Consider the following 27,328-nt stretch of genomic DNA (forward strand, 5'->3'; position numbering starts at 1 on the left):
ATGATGAGAAGCACAAAGTCAGAGATTCCCAGAGGGACGGGGGAGGCACGTTACAACCGGGACCGCTCGCGGCCTCCGGCTACTTCCCTGTCGCCTACTACTACGAGACGAGCCGCCACAGAGCGGACTGCCCGAAGCCAACCGCAGACATCACGCCGGTGCTACGTCTGCGGGAAAGCGGATCATATCGCATGGTCCTGCCCGGACCGGGACCGGGACCGGGACGTATCCATGCCATCCGCCACCGCCGCCTCCGACGGCCGACGCCCCTGCCTTCACTCCGGGAGCCAGCGGCGGCGCCACTCCAACCTGCCGGTGAGAATTGACGGAGTGGACACCCAGGCTCTTCTCGACTCGGGGAGCGTCGTCACGCTGGTACACGCTGAGCATGCCGGGCGTCCCACCTACAGCCGTATGCCGGTCAGCTGTGTGCATGGGGATGTGCGCTCCTACCCAACGACGCTGATACGCGTCCAATCCACCAAAGGAGATGTCGAAGTGGAAGCTGGAATTGTACCTAATCTACCGGTCCCCCTGCTCATCGGCACGGACTGTGTGCTGTTTGAGAGACATTGGAACCGGGGGGGCAGAGGACCGCCGCGGCCGCGGCGAAGAAGAAAGATCCGGCCGGGCCCCCGTTGGAGGAACTCATTGCCCGCGTGCCCGGTCTTCCGCGCCGAATCAGAGGGACCAGAGAGCGAACCCTCTCCAGACGAGGAGCTGCAGGGAGATGCACCCGAGGCGGAGGAAGCGCCGCGGGGCACCTCGTCAGAAGAGCCAGAGCCGGTGGAGTGGCCTGACTTCCCCGAAGAGGAGGATGAGAGCTCTCCGCTCAGAGGGGACTTCGCCACACAACAGTGGAACGATCCGAACCTGGAAAATGCTCGGAGGAACGTCAGCGCGATTGATGGGAAACTATGTGAAGGGGAGAGAGCCAAGAAGATCTGGCCGCTCGTTCGTGAACACATGGAACAAGCGCAGCGCGCCCAGTGCAGGGTGTACAACCGAGGCGCCACGCTGCGGAGCTTTGAGGTGGGCGAAAAAGTGCTGGTGCTCATTCCCACGAGCGAATGTAAATTTCTCGCAAAATGGCAAGGGCCATACGAAATTATGGAGAAACTGGGCCCGGTCAACTACCGCGTGCGCCAAATAGGGCGGCGGAAAACTATGCAAATTTACCATATTAATCTGCTGAAAAAGTGGCACGTTGTGCCTCCTGTCGCTCTCCCGGCCCTACTAACCACTCTCTCCTCTCAGAACCCGCCTCCAGTCCCTATTGGAGAGGAACTGTCCCCAGCTCAGGCGCAAGATATACGTGAGCTTCTGAGCAGGAATGCGGACCGGTTCTCAGAACTGCCGGGCCGTACCCACGCTATTGCGCACGACATCCAAACAACCCCGGGGAAAATAGTGAGACAACGTCCGTACCGTATCCCAGAGGCCCGGCGAGGAGCCGTAAAAGAGGAGGTAACAAATATGCTACAACTGGGAATTATAGAGGAGTCACACAGTGCCTGGTCGAGTCCCATTGTGCTGGTCCCCAAGCCGGACGGCACAATCCGGTTCTGCAATGATTTCCGTAAATTAAATGAGATTTCAAATTTTGATGCTTACCCCATGCCCCGGGTAGATGAATTAATCGAGCGGCTGGGCCCCGCTCGATTTGTAAGCACCCTCGATTTGACAAAAGGCTATTGGCAAGTGCCCCTTACAAAAGAAACCAAAGAGAAAACAGCCTTCTCTACCCCTGAAGGGCTGTTCCAATATACTGTCTTACCGTTCGGGGTACACGGTGCCCCCGCAACATTTCAGAGACTCATGGACCGAGTATTAAGGCCCCATCATCTCTATGCCGCCGCATATTTAGATGACATTGTGATCCACAGCAGCACCTGGGAGAATCACCTCCATCACATCGAAGCAGTCCTGGGAGCTCTCCGACGAGCGGGTCTGACCGCCAACGCCAAGAAGTGCCGAATAGGTCTGTATGAGGCCGATTATTTGGGTTTCACTATTGGGCGCGGGTGCGTAAAACCCCAATTACGCAAAGTGGAGCGTATACGCGATTGGCCCAAACCCGTCAGCAAGAAGCAGTTAAAGTCATTCTTGGGAATCATGTCCTACTATAACAAGTTCATAAATCACTATGCTACCCTTGCAGCTCCCTTGTACGAGATGACCCGACAAAGTCGGCCCAATATGCTGCGCTGGACAGAGGAGACCGAGGCCGTGTTCCGAGGCCTCAAACTGAAGCTCTGCGATGAGCCGGTCCTAAAAACCCCGGAATTCGGTAAGAATTTTCTACTCCACACCGACGCCTCGAACACAGGCCTCGGGGCCGTGCTCTCGCAAGTCATTGATGACGAAGAGCACCCAATAGTCTTCATTAGCAGAAAGCTCTTAAAGCATGAACTTAATTATGCAACGATAGAGAAAGAGGCTCTTGCTATTAAGTGGGCCATACACCACCTACGCTATTATTTGTGGGGAAGGCGTTTCACTCTCATAACGGACCACGCACCATTGAAATGGATGGCTAAAAGTAAGGACACTAATAAGAGAATAACACGTTGGTTTCTGGAGTTGCAGGATTACAACTTTGAGGTGGAGCATAAACCAGGGAAGGATATTCCCCATGCCGATGCCCTGTCCAGGCTCTATGAGGAAGAGCGGCAAGTTTGCGAACCAGTAGCAAACTTAAGGGGGGGGATGTGTGGTGGTTCGTTCGGACACCGCCCGCCAGGTAGGCCCTGCATGTCAAAGAAGCGCACCCTGGATGGGAGAGCGAGCCCTAGCAGACCAACACACTGTGGGCCAAGTGATTGACGGGCGTTACCTGCCGGCCCACACGCTTCATCAGGCACAAGCATATGCACCTGTGGGCCCCACCCAACACTGGGGTGCATAAGTACTGAGCTCGCTCTCCCCTTCAGTCTGTGCTGGGAGTCTCTGACAAGCTGATCATGGGCAGACAGGCGGTAAGAGCCACCATATTTCCCTCTCCACCGCATGTTACTGTGTAAAGTGCATTTTAGTAATGTTCCTTCTACTCATTACTTCTAGGCATGGACTGGGAGCGGACTGACACTGAGGAGTGTGTACCTGGATCAATGAGGAGCGCAAACCTGACTCACTGTGGAGTGTGTACCTATCACTGGAGAGTGTGTACTCGGCGAGCTGAGGAGAAGGACCTGGAAAAGGAGACCACAGCCTTACCTTCCGGACCCCCAGCGAGCCACCCCTATTCCTATTTTGTTGAGTATATCTCATTTCCCTTAAAACCATACTAGTATCCGGAAATTCTCTGGCCCCAGGCCCATTATACCCCGTGTTCATTTTATTTAGAAGATAGAGAATTAGACGGATTTGTGTAAGAGCGGGCACCTACTCACCTATTACCTGTCACCTGTGGAAAAGAACTATACTCACCTATTACCTATGGGAAAGAAATACTTTACCTGTCACCTGTAGAGAGGAACTATACGCGCCTAGCGCTTGTGGGGAAGAGAGACTATACACTGGAATTATACTGGCCTGTTTCCTGTGGAGGGAAACCCCTTTAAAGTAACTCTTACCTACCCCCCTGGCCCCCCCACGAAGAGGAGAAACGACAGCCCCGTCCGGGGAAAACTTTGTGTTGATTTATTAAAAGACAATTTCAGTTATTCACATTTATGTTGTTCATTCATGCTACGTTGCATTACAATGCTGTTGTAAAATAAGAACTGTTCAATAAATGCCCGAGTTGGCAACCCTGTCTTTGCTCTCTTGTGCCTTGGTTTGGGTTCAGTCTCCACAGTTGGCAATCAAAGTTCTAAATTAATGGGTTCATTTTTTTTATTTTTTTTTATGAAAAGTATATTATCAGAACATTAGGCCTATTCAGAATATCACAGTAGTAGAGAAAGCCAAATAGGTTACCAGTAAACACTAACGGTTAATTGTGACTGTTAATAAGTAGTTTTAAAATGCGCCAGAACAGCTTGGAGCGATCGAGGACAGTCCTCCACTCCAATTCTGCTCCTGTTGGCAGGGGTGTCGCACCAAATTCTGGGCCCTGGGTACAAGGATTCACTGCGGGGCCCCCCATGAATGTTCTTCATAGGGGGGTGGGGTTTAACCCATTTAGACTGGGAACGCATTATTACACGTTATTTTGTGCTTTAACTATTGAAAAATAGCAGATATACAAGCTCACAGCGCGGCACAGAGTGCCTTATTGGGCCCTAGTAACTCAGTCCAACCCCCCCCCCCCCACCATTTAATACCCAAAGGGTATTAAATGTAGAATATCAAATAATGTAATGTTAAAATATGTTTTCACATAGGATCAAAGGTTTTATGGTCATGATTCACTGCAATCCTGGATGGCTTGGTTCTAGGCTTAACATAATTGTTTTGTCATATTTTTGTAAAAGTCTATGGGGAAAATGAATGGGAGATTTTTTAGAGGGATCAACCACCTCCGCTGCGATGCTCTATAGGAGTGTATTCACTTTTTTACTAATTTACAGATGTACACATTGTATTAATTTACAGAGCAAATAAGAATCATGAATAATTCCAACCCCAAGCAGTATAAGAAATATCCTTCTATCCACCAGGAATATAATCATAATGAATAATATAAATAAATATCCTTCTATCCTCCATGAATATAATCATAATAAATAATATAAATAAATATCCTTCTATCCAGCAGGACTATAATCATAATTAAAGCTGCAAGCAGCAATGACCGGGCCCTCGCAGCTCTACCCACGTCACAAGGGGTAGCAGCAAATTAGCGTTAGAATTTTTGATTCAGCATTAGCATTTGTTAGCATTAGCATTTGTTAGCATTAGCATGTGTAAGCATTAGCATTAGTTGGCATTAGCATTAGCATTTTTTAGCATTAGCATTTGTTAGCATTATCAAGTGTTAGCATTAGCATTAGCATTTGTTAACATTAGTATTAGCATTTGTTAGCATTAGCTTTTGTTAGCATTAGCATGTGTTAGCATTAGCATTTCTTAGCATTAGCATGTGTTAGCATTAGCATTATCATGTTAGCATTAGCATTTGTTAGCATTAGCATAAGCGTGTGTTAGCATTAGCATTAGCATGTTAGCATTAGCATTTGTTAGCATCAGCATATGTTAGCATTAGCATTAGCATTTGTTAGCATTAACATTAGCATGTGTTAGCATTAGCATTAGCATGTGTTAGCATTAGCATTAGCATGTTAGCATTAGCATGTGTTAGCATTAGCATTAACATGTGTTAGCATTAGCATTAGCATGTGTTAGCATTAGCATTCGCATGTGTTAGCATTAGCATTAGCATTAGCATTTGTTAGCATTATTACGACAAACGGTTCATGAGATATAGAGGCACTTCCTGTTTGGTGAAGGGCACTTCCTGTTTGGCGAAGGAAGTGCCAATTATGGTTAAGGATTCTTAATCAAGTCATATGACATCAGCCACGAGTCTGTACGACAAATGGTTCATGAGTTATAGAGGCACTTCCCGTTTGGTGAAGGGCACTTCCTGTTTGGCGAAGGAAGCGTCAATTAAGATTAAGGACTCTTAATCAAGTCATATGATACCAGCCACAACTCTGCACGATAAACGGTTGATGAGTAACAGCCAAAAAAGGAACAATCAAGTTTCGGCCAATCAGAAGAGGGGGTGGGGCTTAGTTAAACCAATTAAGGTGAAGGACACTTAGTCAAGTCATATGATACCAGCCACAACTCTGTACGATAAACGGTTGATGAGTAACAGCCAAAAAAAGGAACAATCAAGTATGGACCAATCAGAAGAGGGGGCACTTCCTGTTTGGTGAAGGAAGTTTGACCCTTCGCCACGGGCACGCCGTTTTACGAAAACTCACGATTCGCACAACTTTTCATCGTTAAGTTGTCTTGAGTATGCCGAGCGAACTTGAAGTTGATCCGATTAACCCCCTAGGAGGAGTTCGTAAAAGTGCGACACGTGAAAACGGCCAAAAATACACCAAAACGCCACTAATTAGTCAAAATGGCTGACTTCCTGTTTGGTTTCGGAAGTGGCGCCAAGAGACTTTTTTGTGAGTCCGGACATGATACAGGTGTGTAGCGATTTTCGTACGTGTAGGTGAAACCGTATGGTGGGGCTTGAGGCACGAAGTTTTGTAGGGGGCGCTATTGAGCCATTAGGCCACGCCCCCTTTTGATTTATTTTAAATACTAAATTTTTCGCCGCTTGTGATGTGTGTGCAAAGTTGCGCAACTTTTGGAGTACGTTTTGCGGCTCAAAAACACGATTCATTCGGCGGAAGAATAATAATCTTTGCAAATACAATAGGGTCCTCACACACTGTGTGTGCTCGGGCCCTAATAAATAATATAAATAAATATCCTTCTATCCACCAGGACTATAGTCCTAATACATCATTCTTCTCCTCCACAGGAAGAGGAAGAGGGTGTGTGTTGTGACAGAGCAGGCGTCCAGGTGTTCAGTGTGTGAGGAGGTTCTGACAGATCCAGTCTTTAGCAGCTGTGGACACTGGTTCTGCAGACAGTGCATCACCTCATACTGGGAGCAGTCTGCTCCAACAGGACACCATGACTGTCCCCAGTGTGGAAAGATCTTCAGGACCAGACGTAGACTGAAGACACCCAGTCACACCAGCAGTGGACACAGTAAGACTGGACACAATTTACACTAATTAACATTCACTGTTAATTACTTTAATATTTAGATGGTAGAAGACATTTTCAAATAGTGTAGCTAAAGACAAAAATATCACACACTATTATTTTCCTGGCATTTATTTTCTTATTGCGACCGTCAGGTAGCAGTTACTATCAAAACCTCCACCGGCTGTCAGTCAGTCAGTCAGTCTGTCTGTCTGTCTGTCCTTCCGTCACGTCAAACGTCACACTTTCCCCCGCCTCATATCTCCGCCACCGTTGCCCCGATCCATGCCAAACTTTGCACACACACTCCTTAGCTGCCAAACCACAACCCCTCATTTCTCACATGGCCCTCTTCTAGCACCACCATGAGGCCGATTCTTGCAGACACATTTTTGGACACTGCTGCTACAGATTTTCCCTAAAATCACGCAAACTGGTACACATTATCTCTACAGTCATGTCATCAAAATGCATCTGTCCCATCTAGCGCCACCATCTGGCCGATCTTTGAAAAACACATTTTTAGACACAGCGCCTACAGATTTTGCCCTAAAATCACGCAAAGCGGTACACAGTATCTCTAAAGTCATGTCATCAATATGGATCTGTCCCATTTCCCATATTCTCTCCTGATTGCCTACTAACTAGTTTGTTTATGCGACCTGACAGTCGCTTATCTCCCGATTTAGGGAGTCTTACTGGTTCTATTTGTATTAAATTATTTTTCTAACAGAGGACATGTAACACTAATGTATGTACACATCTGTAAGAATGTAAAGTTATGAATGAAGCTGAATGTTTAAAATGTCTTCATTGTCTTCTCATAGCAGGTGTCAGTGTGCAGGAGGATTTAAAGGTTTATAAGATCACTTTGAACAGTCTGGATCGTGTGACAGACGTCACTGAAGTGCCCTCCCTCAGCAGCATCTTCACAGCGCTCTACATCACAGTGGGAGAGAGTGAAGGGGTTAATAACCAACATGAGGTCTACCAGCTTGAGACGCTCTCCAAGAAGAACACCCTCCATGACCAACCAATCAACTGCCGTGACATCTTTAAGCCCCTCCTCCTTGGCAGAGAGACACCAATCAGAAGAGTTCTGACCAAGGGAGTCGCTGGCATTGGAAAAACCTTCTCTGTGCGTAAGGTCGCTCTGGACTGGGCAAGGGGTTTGGAAAATCAAGATGTCATTCTCCTGGTTCCCTTCTCATTCCGGGAGCTGAACTTGGTCAGAGATGAGCAGCACAGTCTTCTCTCACTGATCCATGTTTTCCATCCAACGTTGAAGAATGTCACAGCAGAGCAGCTCGCTGTCTGGAAGGTTGGCTTCATCTTTGATGGTTTGGATGAAAGCAGGTTGTCCTTCAACTTCAACAATGACATCATCTCTGATGTCACAGTGACATCATCAGTGGATGGGCTGTTGACAAACCTCATCGAGGGGAATCTGCTCCCATTGGCTCTCATCTGGATAACCACCAGACCTGCAGCAGCCAATCAGATCCCTCCTGCATATGTTGACCTGGTGACAGAAGTACGAGGGTTCACCGACCCCCAGAAGGAAGAGTACTTCAGGAAGAGATTCAGTGATGAGGAGCTGGCCAGCAGAATCATCTCACACATGAAGACGTCAAAGAGCCTCCACATCATGTGTCACATCCCAGTCTTCTGTTGGATCAGCGCTACCGTTCTGGAGGACATGGTGAAGACAGACGAGACAGGACAGCTGCCCACGACCCTGACTGCCATGTGCTGCCACTTCCTGTTGGTCCAGACAAAGAGGAAGGAGCTGAAGTATGATGAGCCTCATCAGGGGAAAAAAAGAAACAAGAAAAGAAACAGAAAAGAGAGAGAGAATCAACATCAGATCATGGAGAAGGACAGGGAGGTTCTTCTGAAGCTGGGCAGGCTGGCGTTTGAACATCTGGAGAAAGGCAGCCTCATGTTCTACCAAGAAGACCTGGAAGAGTGTGGTCTGGATGTGAAAGACGCCTCGCTGTACTCAGGAGTGTGCACAGAGATCTTCAAAAGAGAGGGCGTGCTCTTCCAGAGAGCAGTCTACTGCTTTGTTCATCTGATCATCCAGGAGTTTCTGGCTGCAGTCTACCTGTTCCACTGTTTCACACAGAAGAACATGAAGGTACTGAAGGCATTCCTGGGACGTGATGACATATTGGGACGTGATTACCCCTGTGAATCCTTGGAGGACTTCCTGTCCGGAGCCAACCGTAAAGCCATATGGAGTAAGAATGGTCACCTGGACCTGTTTCTCCGCTTCCTTCATGGTCTCTCACTGCCGTCCAACCAGAGTCTGTTAGGAGGTCTGGTTCAGACACAGTACAGCCCAGAGAGCATCCAGAGAGCCATCAACAACCTGAAGAAGATGGATAATGACGGTGCCTCTCCTGACAGATGTATCAACATCTTCCACTGTTTGATGGAGATGAACGACCACTCAGTGCATCAGGAGATCCAACAGTACCTGAAGTCAGGGGACAGATCAAAGACAGAACTGTCTCCAACCCAGTGTTCAGCTCTGGCCCACATGCTGCAGATGTCAGAGGATGTTCTGGAGGAGTTGGACCTGGACAAATACAACACATCAGTGGAGGGCCGACGCAGACTCATCCCAGCTGTGAGGAACAGCAGAAAGGCTCGGTTAGTAGTCATGTGAATAGAAAACTTAGAACAGAAACAATGTGCTGTACCTTCACACCACTACACTATAACTAAACATGATAGTTAAATCACGTATGCACGCACGCACACACGCACGCACGCACGCACGCACGCACTTACGCACACACACACCCACACACACACACACACACACACACACACACACACACACACACAGGCTGGGTAGAATATTGGGTAGAGAGTGCTAGAATAAATTCAACGTTTAATTGATACAAACTGTGTGTGTGTGTGCGTGCGTGTGTGTGTGTGTGTGTGTGTGTGTGTGTGTGTGTGTGTGTGGTTGTGTGTGTAGCACAAATAAAATATTTTCTTTCGGCCCACGACCTAGAGAAAGTAATCCATGCCCATGTCTCGTCAAGGCTGGATTACTGCAACTCCCTTTACATAGGGGTTGCAAACTCCACCCTCTCCCGCCTTCAGCTGGTACAGAAAGCTGCTGACTGGCACCCATAGACGGGACCACAGAGCTTTTTCTGTGGCTGGCCCAGCTCTCTGGAACAGCCTTCCATCCGACTTAAAACACACCTCTTCACCCTAGCATTTGAGCCCTAGACCCCTCCCTCCCTGTGCCTTTTATCTGTCATTGTTTTATATCTTAAATGTTTTGTTTTTATAGCTGTTCTTACAAGGTTTTAAATGTTTACAAATGTTTCTATTGTTTTGCTTTGTATTGTATTTGTTTTTACTGCGTTCTCATGATGTACAGCACTTTGGTCAACCTGGTTGTTTTAAAATGTGCTTTATAAATAAATGGACTTGACGTGTGTGTGTGTGTGTGTGTGTGTGTGTGTGTGTGTGTGTGTGTGTGTGTGTGTGTGTGTGTGTGTGTGTGTGGTCTGATTGACCACCTCTAATTACAGACTTGTTGGCTTTGGTGATCTCCTCAAGAAGGAACACATGGAAGTTGTGTCTTCAGCTCTCAGTTCTAATCCATCCCATCTGAGACACCTGGACTTAAGTTACAACCTACTGGACCTGGATCTACTGGATCTACTCTGTGCTGCACTGAAAAGTCCTCATTGTAGACTGGAGACTCTACGGTGAGATTAATTTACAATCATTATTTGCATCAATGATTTATCATGTGATTATAATATGAATATTGTGGCATGAATAAGGTTGATATCATAGTAACACATTGACTGGGATAATGAGGAGGTACAGTAACTACAGTATGTGTACATGTTCACTAAAGTCACTCAAACCACTCAAATACTGTCTGTCTGTATCAGGGTAAAAAATAATCCAAGTGGTAATATCACAATGCAGCTCTGTTACTAGTAAAAGTAATAAATACACTTTATTACCAAACACTCATTATGCAGAATGCCCCCTTTTTATGTTTTCAAAATTTGTCGAAATAAAAAAAAGTGTATAATAGGTGATAAAATAGCTGGTTTATGTATATTGCAATCTAAATCAGATCTGAAATAAATGGTTACTAAAGTTTTCAAATAATTAATGAGTAAAAATTACAGTATTTGCCTCTATAGATGTAGTGCAGTAGAAGTATAAAATATACAAAGTTGACATACTCAAGTAAAGTAAATAAAGTAAACTAAACTTGTACTTCAGTACAGAAGTTGAGTAAATGTACTTAGTTCCATTCCACCACTGGTCTGTATCGTCTCTTTCTCCAGCAGATGTCCTTCCTGTGTCTGTGACATCAGCAGTTATCAGCTTCACTTGTCTTAAACTGTCCATCAATTGACCTTTGACCTGTTAGGTCTGTATAATACTTCCTTCTCACATGACGTCACCGTGTCGTTCTGCTTTACGGCAGTGCGCGATTTGCGGTGATAACAGAGCTGTCTCTATCTCTACACAATAGAGCCACCACAAGCCTACAACTACTCGTTTTTAAGGTAACGTTTGTTATGCTACTGTTAGCTGTTTGTCATCATGTTCTATTGTTAATGTTAACAGTCTTTTTTCATTTTGGAAATTGCCTTAGATTGGGGTGAGGGGGAAAAACATGGCATTAGGTACTAATAATGCTACATGCTGCCTGCCTGTTTACATATGAGCCACAAGTCTGGTGACAGAAAACGATTTATTTACATGATGACAGTCGAAAGTTAAAGACAAAATCACCACTCATCAGTAAATTATATTACCAAGTGTTAAGCCTTTTTAACTTTTAAGTGCGTACATATGATTTAACAGAGGTGAATCCACTAGGCTATGCATACTGGGTTTTATACTGTATGCTGTTGTGGACATTTCTATGTAATACAAGTTGAGTGGGCAATATTCAAGTCTGGGCCATATCTTTTGTTATGTTGACATGGTTAATTACTTAGAAACTGACCTCATCTGGTCATTATTAACTGAATAGGCTGATAATTATATCACCACAACGTAATCCCCCATTCCACAACATAATCCCGTTCTATCCATCTGTCTTTCAATGTTATATGAGATACTTAAAGTGTGGTTCCTGTGGAAACAAGCCTAGGCTTTCTAGGATCTCCTTTTAGTTGACCTTGTACTGTCATGAAACTGTACTTTTTTCTATTGCAAACTTCTAATAAATTCTTCAATCAATCCCCCATTCCCCCTAATAGTCTCAAATAGATAAAATAAATCATACATATGCTTGATATGTGAAAGATAACCAGTATGTTACAGTCTCTCCCTATGGCAGCTGTGAGTTAGCAACGTTAATTAAACATCTATGTATACAGCAAAACACACTCATTGTTATTTCTCTTAACAGGTTACACATCATTCAAGATATGCTCTTGTGGAGCTGAAGAGCACATCATGCTGTGCTGGGAACAGTAAAGCACTTTGGGAGTCGAAGATGGTTTTACCCCTGTCATGCACCAGCTCGATGCAAAACTGACTAATTACAGTACCATTCAGTTATGGGAGAATATGTACAGATGGTCCACTCAATGTGACAGCATCTTGATCACTTCTAAAATGTACATGGATGCCTTAAGTTGTCCATCTTGAGGTATCATTTTATAACTTACAATGCATATCCTGTTTAAAATATACATTAATAAACGTTATTTGCAATTTACAGAGTGTAAAGAAAAATAAAGCTGCCGTTTAGAAACGTTATTGTTCCCTTAATGTTTCACAGGTTGAGGACAAAGCAAACATTTTGTTTCAAGAAAAACTATTTACCCTCACCTTCATGCAAAATACAACAGAGGAATATTTAATTTTCAGTTGTTCAAAAGAAAATCAATTATTTGCAGGTTTGGGGTTAGCTGGGTGCACACATGTGTGTGTATATGATGCCTGTTGTTATGGTTATTCTTCACAACATGGACATGCTTTTTCTTTTTCTCTAGTGTAATAAATATTCAATAAAAACAATACACTATGAGAGCAATGATGCTGTCAACATCTTCGTTTCTCCCAAGGTTTAACAAATGCTCCTTGTTTAATCTGATTTAGCAGACTTGACACAAGTGATCCATAGCTGCTATGGAGCTGATCTAGGGACAGCAAGGTTATCCTTTTCAGATGCTGTGAGCCAGAAGAGCATGGTGCTTCCACATCCCTTGTGTCGTGAAGGTCCTATCACATCCCCATGGAGGTCCACTTTGCATCTACCACGCATCTGAGTTGGCCCTAAAACAAAACATTATTAAATAAATAAAACAAATGCAATAATCATGTGTATATTAAATGGAAAGCATGAATGTTGAAGATGGTTGCATGTTCATTTATGAACATTTTAAATGTGTCAATGCAATGTTCTCTTGCCACTGTCAAAACATAATGGCATCTTTCAGATCAGACAAATGGGCTATGTATCATTTATTTGAAGCTCATCTATTCTAGGGGGAGCAAGATGCCTATGTAGTCAATAATGACAAGTGGATGGTAGTTAAAGTAGGCTAGTTAACACAACAATAGATATGGCCTGGCTTATTGCCCACTTAACTTGTCTTCTATAAAAAAATGTCCACAACAACACAGTATAAAACCAAGTAGACCTAGTGGTTTAAAATGTAGCCTTGAAATAATGTTGAGTTATGTATTGAACAAACTGGGATAGCTATCAATTTTGTGTAGGCCTATTTCACTGAAGCTCATTTGCAGCTGATGGTCATAAGGGACAATGTGAACTATATTTGAAAAGAATAATTACCAAAATGATTGATCTATGTGGGAAAAGATTAGATTTAGAAACCAAGAGTCAAAGTTATGGTGGAGGTATGGTGATCGAGTGATTATACCTTGATATAAACAGACACACTGTGTTACAGAGGATTAACACTTGGTAATATAATGGCTATCTACTGATGAGTGGTGACTTTGTCTTTAACTTTCTTCTGTCATCATGTAAATAAATCGTTTTCTGTCACCAGACTTGTGGGAAGTTGTGCCTAACCCTATGTAAACAGACAGGCAGGCAGCCTGTAGCTATTATTAGCACCTAATGCCATGTTTTTTTTCGCCCCTCTCCCCAATCTAAGGCAATTTCCATAATGAAAAAAGACTTAACATTAACAAGAGAACATGATGACAAACAGCTAACAGTAGCATAACAAACTTTACCTTAAAAACGAGTAGTTGTAGGCTTGTGGTGGCTCTATTGTGTAGAGATCGAGGCAGCCCTTTTATCACCGCAAACCGAGCTGCCGTAAAGCAGAACTGCCGGAGAACGACGACGTGACGTCACTGTGAGAAACGCCCATGATGCAATAAGCCACAAGAGGCATGTGGTTACCCAGTATTTTATAACGTCTGAAAGGCGTGGTGAGACACGAAGCGAAGCCGAGTGTCTCCAACCCTCTCAGCCATTATAAAATACAGGTAACCACATGCCTCGCGTGGCTTCTTGCTTTTCTAAAACGGTTGCAATATTGCAACATGAAAAATCATAGACATGTACCAATTAAAACTGTTCTATTTCACTAATAATTCACTATAGTACGGAGGATTGAGGGTTAAATCGTTCACTTTTTCATAAAAGCGTAAAATTTGGTACACTTGTACAGTTTGGGGCCCTGAACATTTTCAGATATGGAGCCATCGCAAAAACGCCCCCTGGTGGCCATGGCGGCCATTTTAATTTCCGCCATTGCCAATTAATGTATTTTGCAACATAACTCCTGAACCAAACATGATAATACAGACTATGTGATGTCTACACCATGTTTTGATGGTCAAGGATTCCATTGATATCATGTGCAACATCTTAAACTGTCCAGGTGAATAGTTAAATGCCAATTCAGTGATGTTGTGAGGTAGTCCGATGGTTTTGTCCAATTTATTTTCACTTTTTCATAAAGGTATGACATTTGGTACACTTGTACAGTTTGGGACACTGAACATTGTCAGATATGGAGCCATCGCAAAATCGCCTATTTGGTGGCCATGGCGGCCATTCTAATATCCGCCATGGCGGCCATTTTAATATCCGCCATAATCAAATAATGGGGGCACAGTGGCACAGTTGGTAGCGCTGTCGCCTCACAGCTAGAAGGTCCTGGGTTGGATTCCTGCTGAGGGACGCTGTGGGCTCTGGGGCTCCCAGTCTTCAGTACCCACACCCTAGGCGGGGTTGGCAAAAGGGCCTTTCTGTGTGCAGTTTGCATGTTCTCCCCGTCTCTCCTACGGTAGATACCCTCACAAAAACATGCAGTAATCCTGGTCTCTATAATGCCTCCCCCTGACCAGCCTGATGGAGGAAAAAAGGAATTGGTTGGAATAACGTGTTCCTTCCATGCGCTACGTCCAACCAGGGAAGTTTCCCCCTGTCAGCTGAAAAGAAGCGGCACTGAAGGAAGCATGAGCTCAGTTCAGGGCTCTCCCCAGTCGTGGCAGAGGGAGAGCAGAGCCCAGGATTACAGCGTAGGCAATTGGCACTGGGTGAAAAGATGGGTTACAAAAAATTTAAAATTTGACTAAATAATGTATTTTGCGTCTAATTTCCTAAACCATACATGATAATACAGAATGTGTGTCAACACCTATGTTTTGATGGTCAAGTATTCAATTGACTAGAAGCTCGGGCGGCCGAGCGTCTAGTCGGCGACCTGGCCAACTTGGGAACGATGTAAATAGAGAATGAATGCCCCGCCCTTTAATGCAATCCTCATTATACCTGTTGTCATAGGACCCGTGTTGACCATCTGTTTGACTGTGTCCATGTATGCCCATATATGGAGATATCTGTCTGACTGTGTCCAAGTTATGCCCATATATGGAGATCTCTGTATCTGAGTGACAGTCGGCCGAGCGTCTAGTCGAGGACCGGGCTACTCGGGAACGATGTAAATACGGAATGAATGCCCCACCCTTTAATGCAAACTCCATTATACCTGTTGTCATAACCTGTTTTGACCATCTGTTTGCCTGTGTCCATTTATGCCCATATATGTAGATATCTGTATCTGTCTGCCTGCGTCCATTTATGCCCATATGGGGATCTCAGCAGACACAGTGCCGGTTCTGGAAAACACTAATGTCAGACATTATCTCCGCATACGGAGATTCCGGACCTTTCGCGCTGGTTCCGGATAACCGCATATCAGGTCAGGTCGAGGCCGGGCACTGCACTCCCTGCTGCGGCGGGGAACGCGTGTGCCAAATTCTGTGTAATGCAAACCCCATTATACCTGTTGTCATAGGATCCATTTTGACCATATGTTTGCCTGAGTCCATTTATGCCCATAACTGTCTGCGTCCATTTTATGCCCATATATGGAGATCTCTGCAGAAAACAGTGCCGATTCCGGAAGACCCTGATGTCAGACAACAGCTCTGCATACGGAGAATCCAAACTTTTTGCGCTGGGTTCCGAAAAATCGCGTATTGGGTCGGGTCGAGGCCGGGCACTGCACTACCTGCTGCAGCAGGGATCACGCGCGCTGAATTTGAAGCTGGTGGGACGAACGGTTCTCAAGATACGCGGATTACATACATACATATATATACATACATACATACATACACACTCACAGAGATTTTTTGTTGACTCATGTGGCGTATGTGATGTCAGAGCCTTTTATGAAGGGATGTCACAATTGTTCAGCGCTTGCTCCGGAACGGCCCGATGTCAGTCATCTCCGCATACGGAGATTCCAAACCTTTCGTGCCGGATCCAAAAAACTGTGTATCGGGTCGGGTCGAGGCCTAGCTAAGAACGTAGGCAAAGGTCTGAGCTATCTGCGTGCGAAATTTGGAGTCTGTAGCACCAACCATGTGCTGTCAGGGCTCTTTCATGCGATTCGGGCCAATTCGGATTCGCGTCCATTGACTTCAATTAGTTGTCAGGACTCCGCATATGGAGATTCCGAACCTTTCGCGTTGGTTCCGGAAAACCGCATATCGGGTCGGGTCGAGGCATAGCTAAGAACGTAGGCAAAGGTCTGAGCTATCTGCGTGCGAAATTTGGAGTCTGTAGAACCAACCATGTGCTGTCAGGGCTCTTTCGTGCAATTCGGCCTCGGCTTCAATTAGTAGTCACGATAGCATGTACAACATCATAAACTGTTCAGGTGAAAGGTTATTTATTAGTCAATTCAGTGATATAGTGAGTATTGAAGTGAGTAATGAAATAGATGAGATTATGCAGAATAACATTTCAAGCATATTTCACTTCATCCCACATCCTGATTATTATTACTGTTATGATGGTGTCCACAATAAGTATTTATTTTTGGTTGACTCATCTCTTCTTTGTGAAGATCTGTCATCTGCTGAACCCCTTCATAAAGCAAGTGCCTTCCTGCCAAACGGCACAAAAAATACATGTTTACCAATCATATGGTACTATGTCATAGCATAGAATTTGCTGAGCTGGTTTACTATATTGAGAATGTCTCTGCAAATGAAGAAATGAAGTCCGTCATTAGTTTTAAATAAACTGTACTCCTGCCACCTAGATCAACTGAGCCAGGAACAGCAGGGATGTGCAGAGAATGTTAGAGAGGCAGGGGCTGAAATGTCTGAAAGGCCCTTTTGGTGGAAATATCGAAAATTGGCGACACACCGCTCAGCTATTTTCGGTGCTTGATACCACACTGAACTAATCAAGTCAATACATGTGGTGTAACGGCATAGATTTCTACACAGCGAGGGAAATTCTTTCAACATTAGATGCTGCATTCAAGTTCAGGAGAGCTTGGACAAGACAATTCTCTTGAATGCTGCCTTCAGGTATGGCATGGAAAGAGGGGGATTTGCATTTCTCCATAGTAAAAACCGCATTCATGGTGTGGAGAGGGCACTTTTAACAGACGAACAAAGGGGCAGGGGCTCAAGACTAGGGATGTTAATCGACGCATTATTGGCGAATCGACGCGTCGCGGCCGAAAATCGACGCGTCGATCGACTTTTTTCACTTTTTTTTCTCCCCCGCTATACTAATACTAAGCTGCAGCTGAGAGGAGACCACAACGGGCAACGGCGCATTACTTTAAGCAACACAACTTGCAGCAGCACCCACCAGAACTTGCATCAAAGCCCTAATAATAATTATAATAAACTGCTCTTCCTTGCGTTAGCATGGAGTCTGTTCTCTATAGACTAGAAGCGGACCGAGTGACAAAGTCCATGTATGGAACCGTTCCGTTGTGGGAGCGCTCAGGCTTGCATTGTTTGGTCTGCCTCGCTGGCTCGCACTCCACGCCCGACGCGTCGCATTAACGGCGAGTAGTGTATTTATTTTGTGTTGTGTTTTATTGTCAATCTTGACAAAATCACTGCACACGAGGCGACGTTGCCATTAAATAAGCGAGCTTTCGTGGGTCAGCAAGCATGCATGCAAAGGCAGGAGGTAAACAACACATCCAGTCAGCGCGCACTGCTATGACGCAGCACACGAACAGACCGTTTCTCAACCAGTAGTCCGCGGACCTGACCAGCGCCGCATGCATGCGAATCTGCGCTCCATGCATGCAACACAGACATTCACTCGTCCCCCACACACACACACACACACACACACACACACACACACACACACAGGTCCTCTCACATTTGGAAAACATTGACGCTTATAACGAACAAGCGATTAAAACATTTTTGGGGGAAAAACTTATATAAAAATAATAATAAAAAAAAAAAAAAAAAAATCGATTTTTCGACTCGTACTTTTTGAGTCGCGGTGAGCGTGAGTCGATCGACGCGTCGATTTTCGATTTTTTTTCACATCCCTACTCAAGACCCCTTTGATGTCTGATGTGTGCCTGAGGAACAGACATCAAGGGTTAACTCCACACATTTAAAGAATAGGGTTAGGGTTAGTACCTGTGTCCTGGAACATCAACCAGTTGAACACATCTCCTGGGCAGCCTTTCATGCCAATAAGCTGCAACCAAAGTCATCCCTGCCATCTCAGCTCTCCTTCCCCTATTCCCTGATGACTCAAAATCAGTGGCCATGATTCATCATGCAATGAATGTTATCAATCAAGCAGTACAGAGGGTACATCCAGGACAAGTACAGTACCTGTTGTGACAATGGATCTCTGCACAATTTAGCCAAACAAATACAGTGGAATTGGCCCCTTTCACATGTAGAAGATCATTTTGTGATTGTCTTAGGAAGACTGCATATTGAGATGGTGGCTCTCAAGATACTGGGGGACTGGCTAGAAGGTAGTGGTTGGATGGAAGCCATCGTCCAAGCGAACATGGCGAGTTGCAGAGTCCTTTCTGAAAGCTTCAACCAAATGAAAGACTTATTGTGGACACTAATAAGTAACATAACAGTAAATTAGGCCCCAGCTAGCGGGATGGCATGAAATATGCTTGAAATTTAATTCTGCATAACCTCATCTATTTCCTGCAATCCTCACTGAATTGACTATTAACTATTCCAATGAACAGTTTATGATGTTGTATACATTATCAATGAAATCCTTGACCATCAAAACATAGGTGTAGACATCACCTATTCAGTATTATCATGTTTGGTTCAGGAGTTATGTTGTAAAATATATTAATTGGTAATGGTGGAAATTAAAATGGCCACCATGGCCACCAGGGGGCGTTTTTGCGATGGCTCCATATCTGAAAATGTTCAGGGCCCCAAACTGTACAAGTGTACCAAATTTTACGCTTTTATGAAAAAGTGAACGATTCACCTAAAATCTGACCTCAATCCTCCGTACTACTACAAGGTCTGCAAGAACGTAGTTCCCAGCTACAAGAAAGTAGTTCCCAGCTACAAGAAAGTAGTTCCCAGCTACAAGAAAGTATAGTTCCCACTTCCCAGCTACAAGAAAGTAGTTCCCAGCTACAAGAAAGTAGTTCCCAGCTACAAGAAAGTATAGTTCCCACTTCCCAGCTACAAGAAAGTAGTTCCCAGCTACAAGAAAGTAGTTCCCGGCCAGGCTGCAGAAACACCTGTTGCAATCAGAATGGGGTATAGGGGGGGGTGCTTGGTGTTTTTACAAGCCCCGTCCAGTCACTCAGTTACCGTCCTATGTGTGTGGGCCGTGCTTTGAAGCCCCGTAGGCAGGATTTAAGAGAAAATCAAGCGCTCCCTTCTCTAGTTGAGCTTCACAACACTGTGGAAAGAAATGACGCACCTGGGTTTGATATAAACAGATTCAAGGTGTGTATTATTGTGTCATTTAGACACTGGTTTAATCAGAATCAAGTATTGGAACTAACCATTTTATAAACTCTGTTTTCAGTCACTTTGCTGGATCATCTGTTTTCAACCTGTTGCTGTTTCCTGTCTGTTGGGAGATTAAGTAAAGATTATTTAGTTCATGTTACTCTGTCTGGTTTTCTACTCTAAAACCCAGACAGTCCATCCAGACCAGGTCCTTTAATAGGTGGTTGTAAGCAGGTTCTCAGAATAATGTATTTCATAGCAGACAATCAAACATTTTGTGTTTTATTTGTCATTTAGACTGATGAACTGCTGGTTGTCAGAGAGAAGCTGTGAAGTTCTGGCCTCAGCTCTCAGATCTAATCCTTCTCATTTGAGAGAATTAGACTTGAACTTCAACGTGTTGCCGGTGTCTGGACTGAAGAACTTCTCTGGACTGGAGTCTCTGCAGTGAGTAGACTTGGACTGTGTCCATGTTGGTTAGTGCAGTGATTCCCTTGTTTCATGTTCCAATGGCATAACGTCTATTGTGCTAGTCTGCCCCAACAATCCCCTCCTCCCACCCCATTTATACAGTCATACACCTGCTGAAGATTCATGTTTATGTGTATAATCTGTTGCAGTAAAATATTCAGATAACCTACGCAAAATAAGCTGGGCTTGTATGTTTTCATTAACCTTGCATTTTTACACATAAAGTTTATAAAGTCATCACCTCACACGTTGTTCATGTTTACACAGAAGCAAAACTGCTGTGAAAAAACAGTGTGTGTGTGTGTGTGTGTGTGTGCGTGCGTGCGTGCGTGCATGCGTGCATGCACGCGTGTGTGTGTGCACCGACTCTGTGCAAGGCAGAAGATATAATCTCTTCCCTTGCTCAATAAAACATAATGTCTATATTATCTGCTCCGTTAAAATTCAAATAATGACAATTTAAATGAATCCTACTTGATGCAACATTCATTGCACTCCTTGTAAACTGAGCTTTGCCACGTTCATAAAGGTATACTACAGTAGTCTAGTAAGAAAAGGGTGTGTCACCTTTTCAATCACCTTTTTTTAATCTAAACACATATTTGTCTTTTGCAAGTTCCCACAGTTTTAGCAAATTCCTGTCATTTCACTAGTAGCAGAAACACTGTAGTGTCAGGTAGTGGAGACGTTGTGTTAGACAGTCAGACATTGATGCATTGTTGTTCTACTTCCTACAGAGTGAAACATGGAGGAGTATTCTGGAATTCTGACCCTAATCCTCAACTCCTCTCAAGATGTGAGTATCTGTCTGTCTGTCTGTCTGTCTGTCTGTCTGTCTGTCTGTCTGTCTGTCTGTCTGTCTGTCTTATCCTCTGTTGGCCCCTCCCTCCCTGGATGCTGTCCTGAAAGCTCTTCAGTAGAGCTTCCAGTGAATGCAGGAGGTTTCTCTGCTCTTGGCCTGGTCCTTCACACCAGCTGATGCTTGTTTACAAAACGGGGACACACACAAAAACACACTGTCCCTCATTTATCAACGTGGTGCAGATCAAAATGTTGGCGTACACCGAAATGTAGGCAATTGTCGGCATTTATCATTTCAATGTGACTTTGACATTGGCGTAGGGTAGGATCAAATCTCACGTCAAGTTCAGAGGTGGTGTAGGATTCATCTTACACCTCTTATTCCATTGTAGACATGCAGGGCAGCATTGTCTAACTATCTGACAGGCAATGGACACATGTATCCACTCGAAAATGTATATCTAACACACTAATAAATAATCCTGTGAAAATATAACATTTTATAAAAGCATATAGCCGGCTACATCATGGACATGCACGCTGATTTTATTTCCAAGTTACAATGAGAAATTTAAATCTAGCGATATGGTAGCAATCTACATTAAAGGGGGCGGAACACCGGCCGAAATTTAACATTATGATACAGTAGGTCACGTGGTCTTTCTTCAAACGGTCTGAAAAGGAGTTAGTTAGTCAGTTATTAGTGAATGTATACTTCGTCTGTCGTGCGGTGCCGCGCACAACGTGATGTGTTGTTGTTAGCTGGTAGCGCCGCACCGCACGGCTATTTTCAAGAGCTATTGTGTGTGTGTACACACACACACACACGCACGCACGCACGCACGCACACACACACACACACACACACAGGCTACCACAGACTTCAGTCCTCCGGAGCTCCGGTGAAGCACTGGAGCACTTTTTAGCAGAGATGGCTGCTAAAAAGTGGTCCGGAGCTCCGGTGAAGCACTGGAGCACTTTTTAGCAGAGATGGCTGCTAAAAAGTGGTCTGTGCTGCGGAGGACCCTCGTTCTAATCTCTGACACCTTTTTGTTAGAAGACTTGTACCCTGTACGCGGTTAGGGGGGATTCTATAGCAGATTATATCAAATTTTTACCCCTAGAACTGCTTGTTTTAAAATTCGTTTTATGAATTGTCGCATTTTCTCCTCGCACAGTTCTGTTGGGGTTGTTTCACTAGATAATACTCAGCGCTCAACTCCGCCCCCTCCCGTCATATTACCCAATCAAATTAATTTAATTCAGTTACTGTACAGAAAGTACTACTTTCAGTACAGTAACTACAATAAATTAATTTGATTGGGTAATTTAACATGGGGGTACATGACATCATTAAAACAATTGGCTAATTTGATTGCCATAATTAGCTGTTTTGGCCGTGTCACGCCCACTTTAAGTGCTTTAACACTAACAGTCTATTGCAGATCTGGCTCAGAACAAGCACAGATACGAACGTATGCAAGAGCATTTTCGGGACCAGCGCGGCACCGCTGTAATCATTTTTGTGGACTGTGAGCCTCCAATTTATACAGTGCCTTGAGTCCTTTATTAAGGATAAAACCTGAAGGTCCAAACCTGGTTGTGCCCAGCCCAGCGCACGCTGTGGATGATTTATTTGAGGGTCCACGGCCCACCGGGGAGATAGCCAACCCGTGCAGGAATTACCGGTACATGATTGCTATAGTTTAAGAACTCAGCGCATTGCGCTCGTCACCGATATTGGGTTAAAATTCATATCCAAACATAACAGTGGGGTCTCTCAATGTATACAATAGCTACTGTACACTATGCTGGAGTTAATGATGAAACCCGACGCTCCACCTGTGCCCACAGCGCACCATCTTCCCCGTGGGCGCCGTGGATTTATTTATGCCACCTGGAGATCACTCAACACCAGCCAGCCTTCATCCATCAATGCTTAGAGCCTCATTCATTCTGCAACCACTGCATTCAGATGACCTTTAGTTTCCAGGATATCTGTCATTAATGTGGCGAGCCTGTGAGATCATGGCCATGGGGAATTATGATTGCTTTTAACCAAATGAACGCGCACGGGTATGGTTTAAATAAATATCCCAAAGTATTCATGGCAGGGACTGTCATTCATGTCGGCTGCAGTGCTATAGCCTCCTTGTCAAAGATTGTAGCGTTGGTTAATCCCACATTCCCACTGTCAAAGACTGCTGTGTAAACCAAAATGCTGCTGTTCCAAGCCTAGTTGCGTGTGTGTGTGTGTGTGTGTGTGTGTGTGTGTGTGTGTGTGTGTGTGTGTGTGTGTGGGACGCGGATGTGAAGGGAAGTTTATTAGCCTTCTTTTCGTTGTTAGGACGTATTCCGCTTGTTCTGGCCGTAAAGTAGGGCATTTCAAGAATATTTAAGGGCGTGTTATTTAAATTTCAGCCTGCACATTTATCAAGGCTGAGATCAAATGTACTCCAGGTGTGTCTGTTTAGGACGTGTTCATAAATACCACTTGAACTTGGCCTACGCTAAATTTTGGAGAAAAAAATACACTGTTTTTTACACTCCATTGATAAATGAGGGCCACTGTCTCTGGGTCACTCCTCCTTTCAGTTGGCTACAGACCATGACTGGAACAAGATGCAAATAAGCCTGGAAATGGAGACTTTTAGGCCCTATTTTGAACAAGCTCATATTCCTTAATAAAGTGATAACAGCACCATCTTATGCACAATTGGTACAGTATTATGCAAATAGCACTGAACACAAACATGCTATTATGAACCTTGACCTAAAAACATACAGTTTAGAGGGTCAGACCAGCTTTTATGCACAAACAGAAATGTTTATTAAGACAGAGCCTCCTCACAGTCCTCAGGTATTATTGAGGTACTTGTACTTTACCAGGTTGTTTCATTTCTTCAATACTTTGTAGCCTATACTTATACTCCATACTTTCTGAGGCAAATGTTGTACTTTTTACTCCATTACAATTATTTGAAAGGGTTAGCTGATTCAAATTATTAATAAAATACACACAGAAACTAAAAAGCCTACAATTCTGCTTTTCAAACAAATAGCAGATTTGCAAGCTCACAATGCGTTGCATCTCAGTGCGTTGTGAGCTTGTAGATCTGCTATTTGTGAAAGAAAAATGAAAAACATTAGCGCTCTTACTTTGTTGTTATATTTAAACTTTGTTGAGTATATTTTGATTCCATTACTTTTGTACTTTTACTCAAGTAAAATTCTGAATACCGGCTTTTTATTTTTTACTGTGGTATTACTACGTTTACTTAATTACGACCGTCAGGTCGCAAGTTACTATGAAAAGCTCCAACAGCTGTCTGTCTGTCCGTCCGTCCGTCTGTCACGTCACAAGTCACGTCACACTTTTGGCTCTATTCTTATCTCTTCCACCGTTGCCCCGATCCATGCCAAACTTTGCACACACACTCCTTGGCTGCCAAACCACAACCTCCAGGACCCGCGGAGCTCCAGGGACCCCTGGCGCCGCTGCCAAAAAAGTGCAAAAATGACCAAATGACCACCGCAACGGGGCTGCTCACGGGGAAATCACGGGGACCATCGACTCCTGGTGCTCCAGAACGGATGCAAAAGTGTTCGCGCCACCTACCGGTGGACCCCCGCAACCTACCAGTGGACTCCCGCCACCGGCGGACCCCCACCACCTACCTGTGGACCCCCGCCACCTACCTGTGGACCTCCGCCACCTACCTGTGGACCCCCGCCACCTACCTGTGGACCACCACTGCAGCCCGCTAAAAAGGCCGTAACTCGGCCCCCAGCGAGAAACGGGGCCGGCATCTAGGGGGTACCCAGGCGGACCCCGCAGACCCCCACGCCACTTGGAAAAACATATGGGAAAATAGTCTAAGGTAGCCGATCTACAAGCTACTGCTCCACTCCACGGCCCCTGGTGTATACATGTGACCTGGCGGTCAATTATCTCCCCATTAGGGAGTCTTACTGGTAGATCTGCTATTTTCAGAGCGCAACACCCGAGCAGATAACCTGACTGCGCCAGATGGTGGCAGCAGTGCGTATGCCTGCATACCGCTCTGCCTTACATCTAGGATCGCTCGGGCAGACCCGATGTAAGGGGCGGGCCATTTTTTCAAATTCTTTAGCAGGTGATTGGATGGGGCCGCCTGTCTATCACAGTCTGGGAGTGTCAACTCCAACCACTCCTATTTTGCCTGACTGCTAGCGTCCGACATCTCAACACCACACTACGTGGGGGGAGAGAGTCTGACATTCCGGGCAGACAATCCATTTCGGCGGGGGGGGGCTAAAGCCTATTGACGTCACACACACACACACACACACATACACACACACACACGCGCGACGGCGACGTGGCGTGACATTGCAAAAATACGTTATTTCTCATAACATATTATATGTCTGCATGTTTACGTTAGTGCAAAATGGTATTAAAACGTGAAGAAACGGCACTATTTCATAGTTTATTAAAATAATACGAGTCAAGTCTGACTCCGCCATGACAGTTTTCACGGACCAATCAGAGTCCACTAGACTCTCACGTGGGCAGAGGACACCAATCAGAGTCCACGAGTGAGTCTTACGTGAGCTCAAGAGCTCTGTTTGGAGGGGGCTGGGACCGGAGCAGCCACACACGTGCCCCAAGCATACAACCCTGATTGGCCCATTCAATGCGCCCGCTCTTCGGGCGCCTTCGAAATAGATTAAAATGTGTGCAGCTTCAGTCCACACTACAAACCACCCACCAGCAGGGGGGGGTGATGTGCGGACTGAAGTGTCAGGCTAACTCCTATTGGCCTGTCTGCATGACGTTAGACCCAGAATCCTCCTCCTGGATTTCCATGTGGTCTGCAGTCAGACTCTATTGGCTCAGAGCCGCTCAGAGCCCGCCCTTAGCTGCCGCTGATTCGTCCGGCCCGGGACTTTACGAGTGTTATCAACTCTCCCCGAGGAATCTCAGATGGTAAAGGCAGAGCGTTATGCAGGCATAAGCACTGCTGCCACCATCTGGCGCAGTCAGGTTACCGAGCAGAACCAAACATAAAATGACTGTCCCTCCCTAACATTTTAGTCTACTTTTATTTATTTTTACAAAATTGTCAGTAAATTTAGTCTTACTTTTAGTCATATTATCTTAAATGTGTGTTTAGTTTTTATTTAGTTTTCCACAGTGAAAAAAGTCAAACATTTTTCGTCATAGTTTTAGCTGACAAAATCAACACTAATAGCCTATCAATCATAATCAAAATAGCCGATCTACAAGCTATTTTTACAAAAAAACATAGGGCATAATAATTCATAATAAATAAATGTTTTCTCTTCCTACACATGTAGTGGAGTTAAAAGTACAATATGTGTCTTTGAAATGTAGTGAAAGTCACAAGTATCCAGTAATACAAATACTCAGGTATTAGCACCTTAACTACACAACATTAACTTATTGTGTACTCAGTTACTGTAAACCAATCTCTCTCTCTCTCTCTCTCTCTCTCTCTCTCTCTCTCTCTCTCTCTCTCTCTCTCTCTGTGAATATTTTAATACTTATTAAATGTTAAATATTTTTAATGTTTCCTGTCTTGTTCTCTCATCAGACTTCCATCGTCTCACACTGGATCCCAACACAGCGAGCAGAACACTCTGTCTGTCTGAGAGCAACAGGAAGGTGACTCGGCCAAAGGGGGAGGAGCTTCAGTCATACCCTGATCATCAGGACAGATTTGATGATGAGTGTAATCAGGTTCTGTGTACAGAGGGTCTGACTGGACGCTGTTACTGGGAGGTAGAGACGAGTGGAAGGGTTAGGATAGGAGTGGCTTACAGAGGAATCAGCAGGAGAGGAGAGGGTCCGAATGGACTTGGGGACAATGACATGTCCTGGAGTCTGCACTGTGAGGGAATCTTTTACATTGTCTCTCACAATAGTAGGACCACTTACCTCCCTGTTCATTCCTCTGACTCCAACAGAGTAGCAGTGTATGTAGACTATGATGCTGGGACTCTGTCCTTCTATGAGGTTTCCTCTGACTCACTGAAACACATTTACACCTTCCAGTCCACATTCACTGAACCACTCTACCCTGGGTTTAGGCTTGACTCCTCCTACTCCTCCTCCTCCTCAGTGTGTCTTTGTGAGGACAGATAA

The 27,328-nt window shown here is 44.8% G+C and overlaps 1 protein-coding gene across 1 annotated transcript; it reads left to right on the forward strand.

Annotated features, from left to right (window-relative positions):
* On the forward strand, positions 1-27,328 carry LOC308294541 (protein NLRC3-like; the record flags this gene model as incomplete). The annotated part of the gene is made up of 4 exons (XM_080737272.1): positions 1-194; positions 6,434-6,627; positions 7,560-9,319; positions 26,798-27,328. The coding sequence occupies 4 exons, from the start codon at positions 1-3 to the stop codon at positions 27,326-27,328; spliced, it is 2,679 nt and encodes an 892-aa protein (XP_080593398.1).

The sequence above is a fragment of the Nannobrachium achirus genome, assembly GCF_963921795.1.
Source record: "Nannobrachium achirus genome assembly, chromosome: 11".
Classification (NCBI taxonomy): domain Eukaryota; kingdom Metazoa; phylum Chordata; class Actinopteri; order Myctophiformes; family Myctophidae; genus Nannobrachium; species Nannobrachium achirus.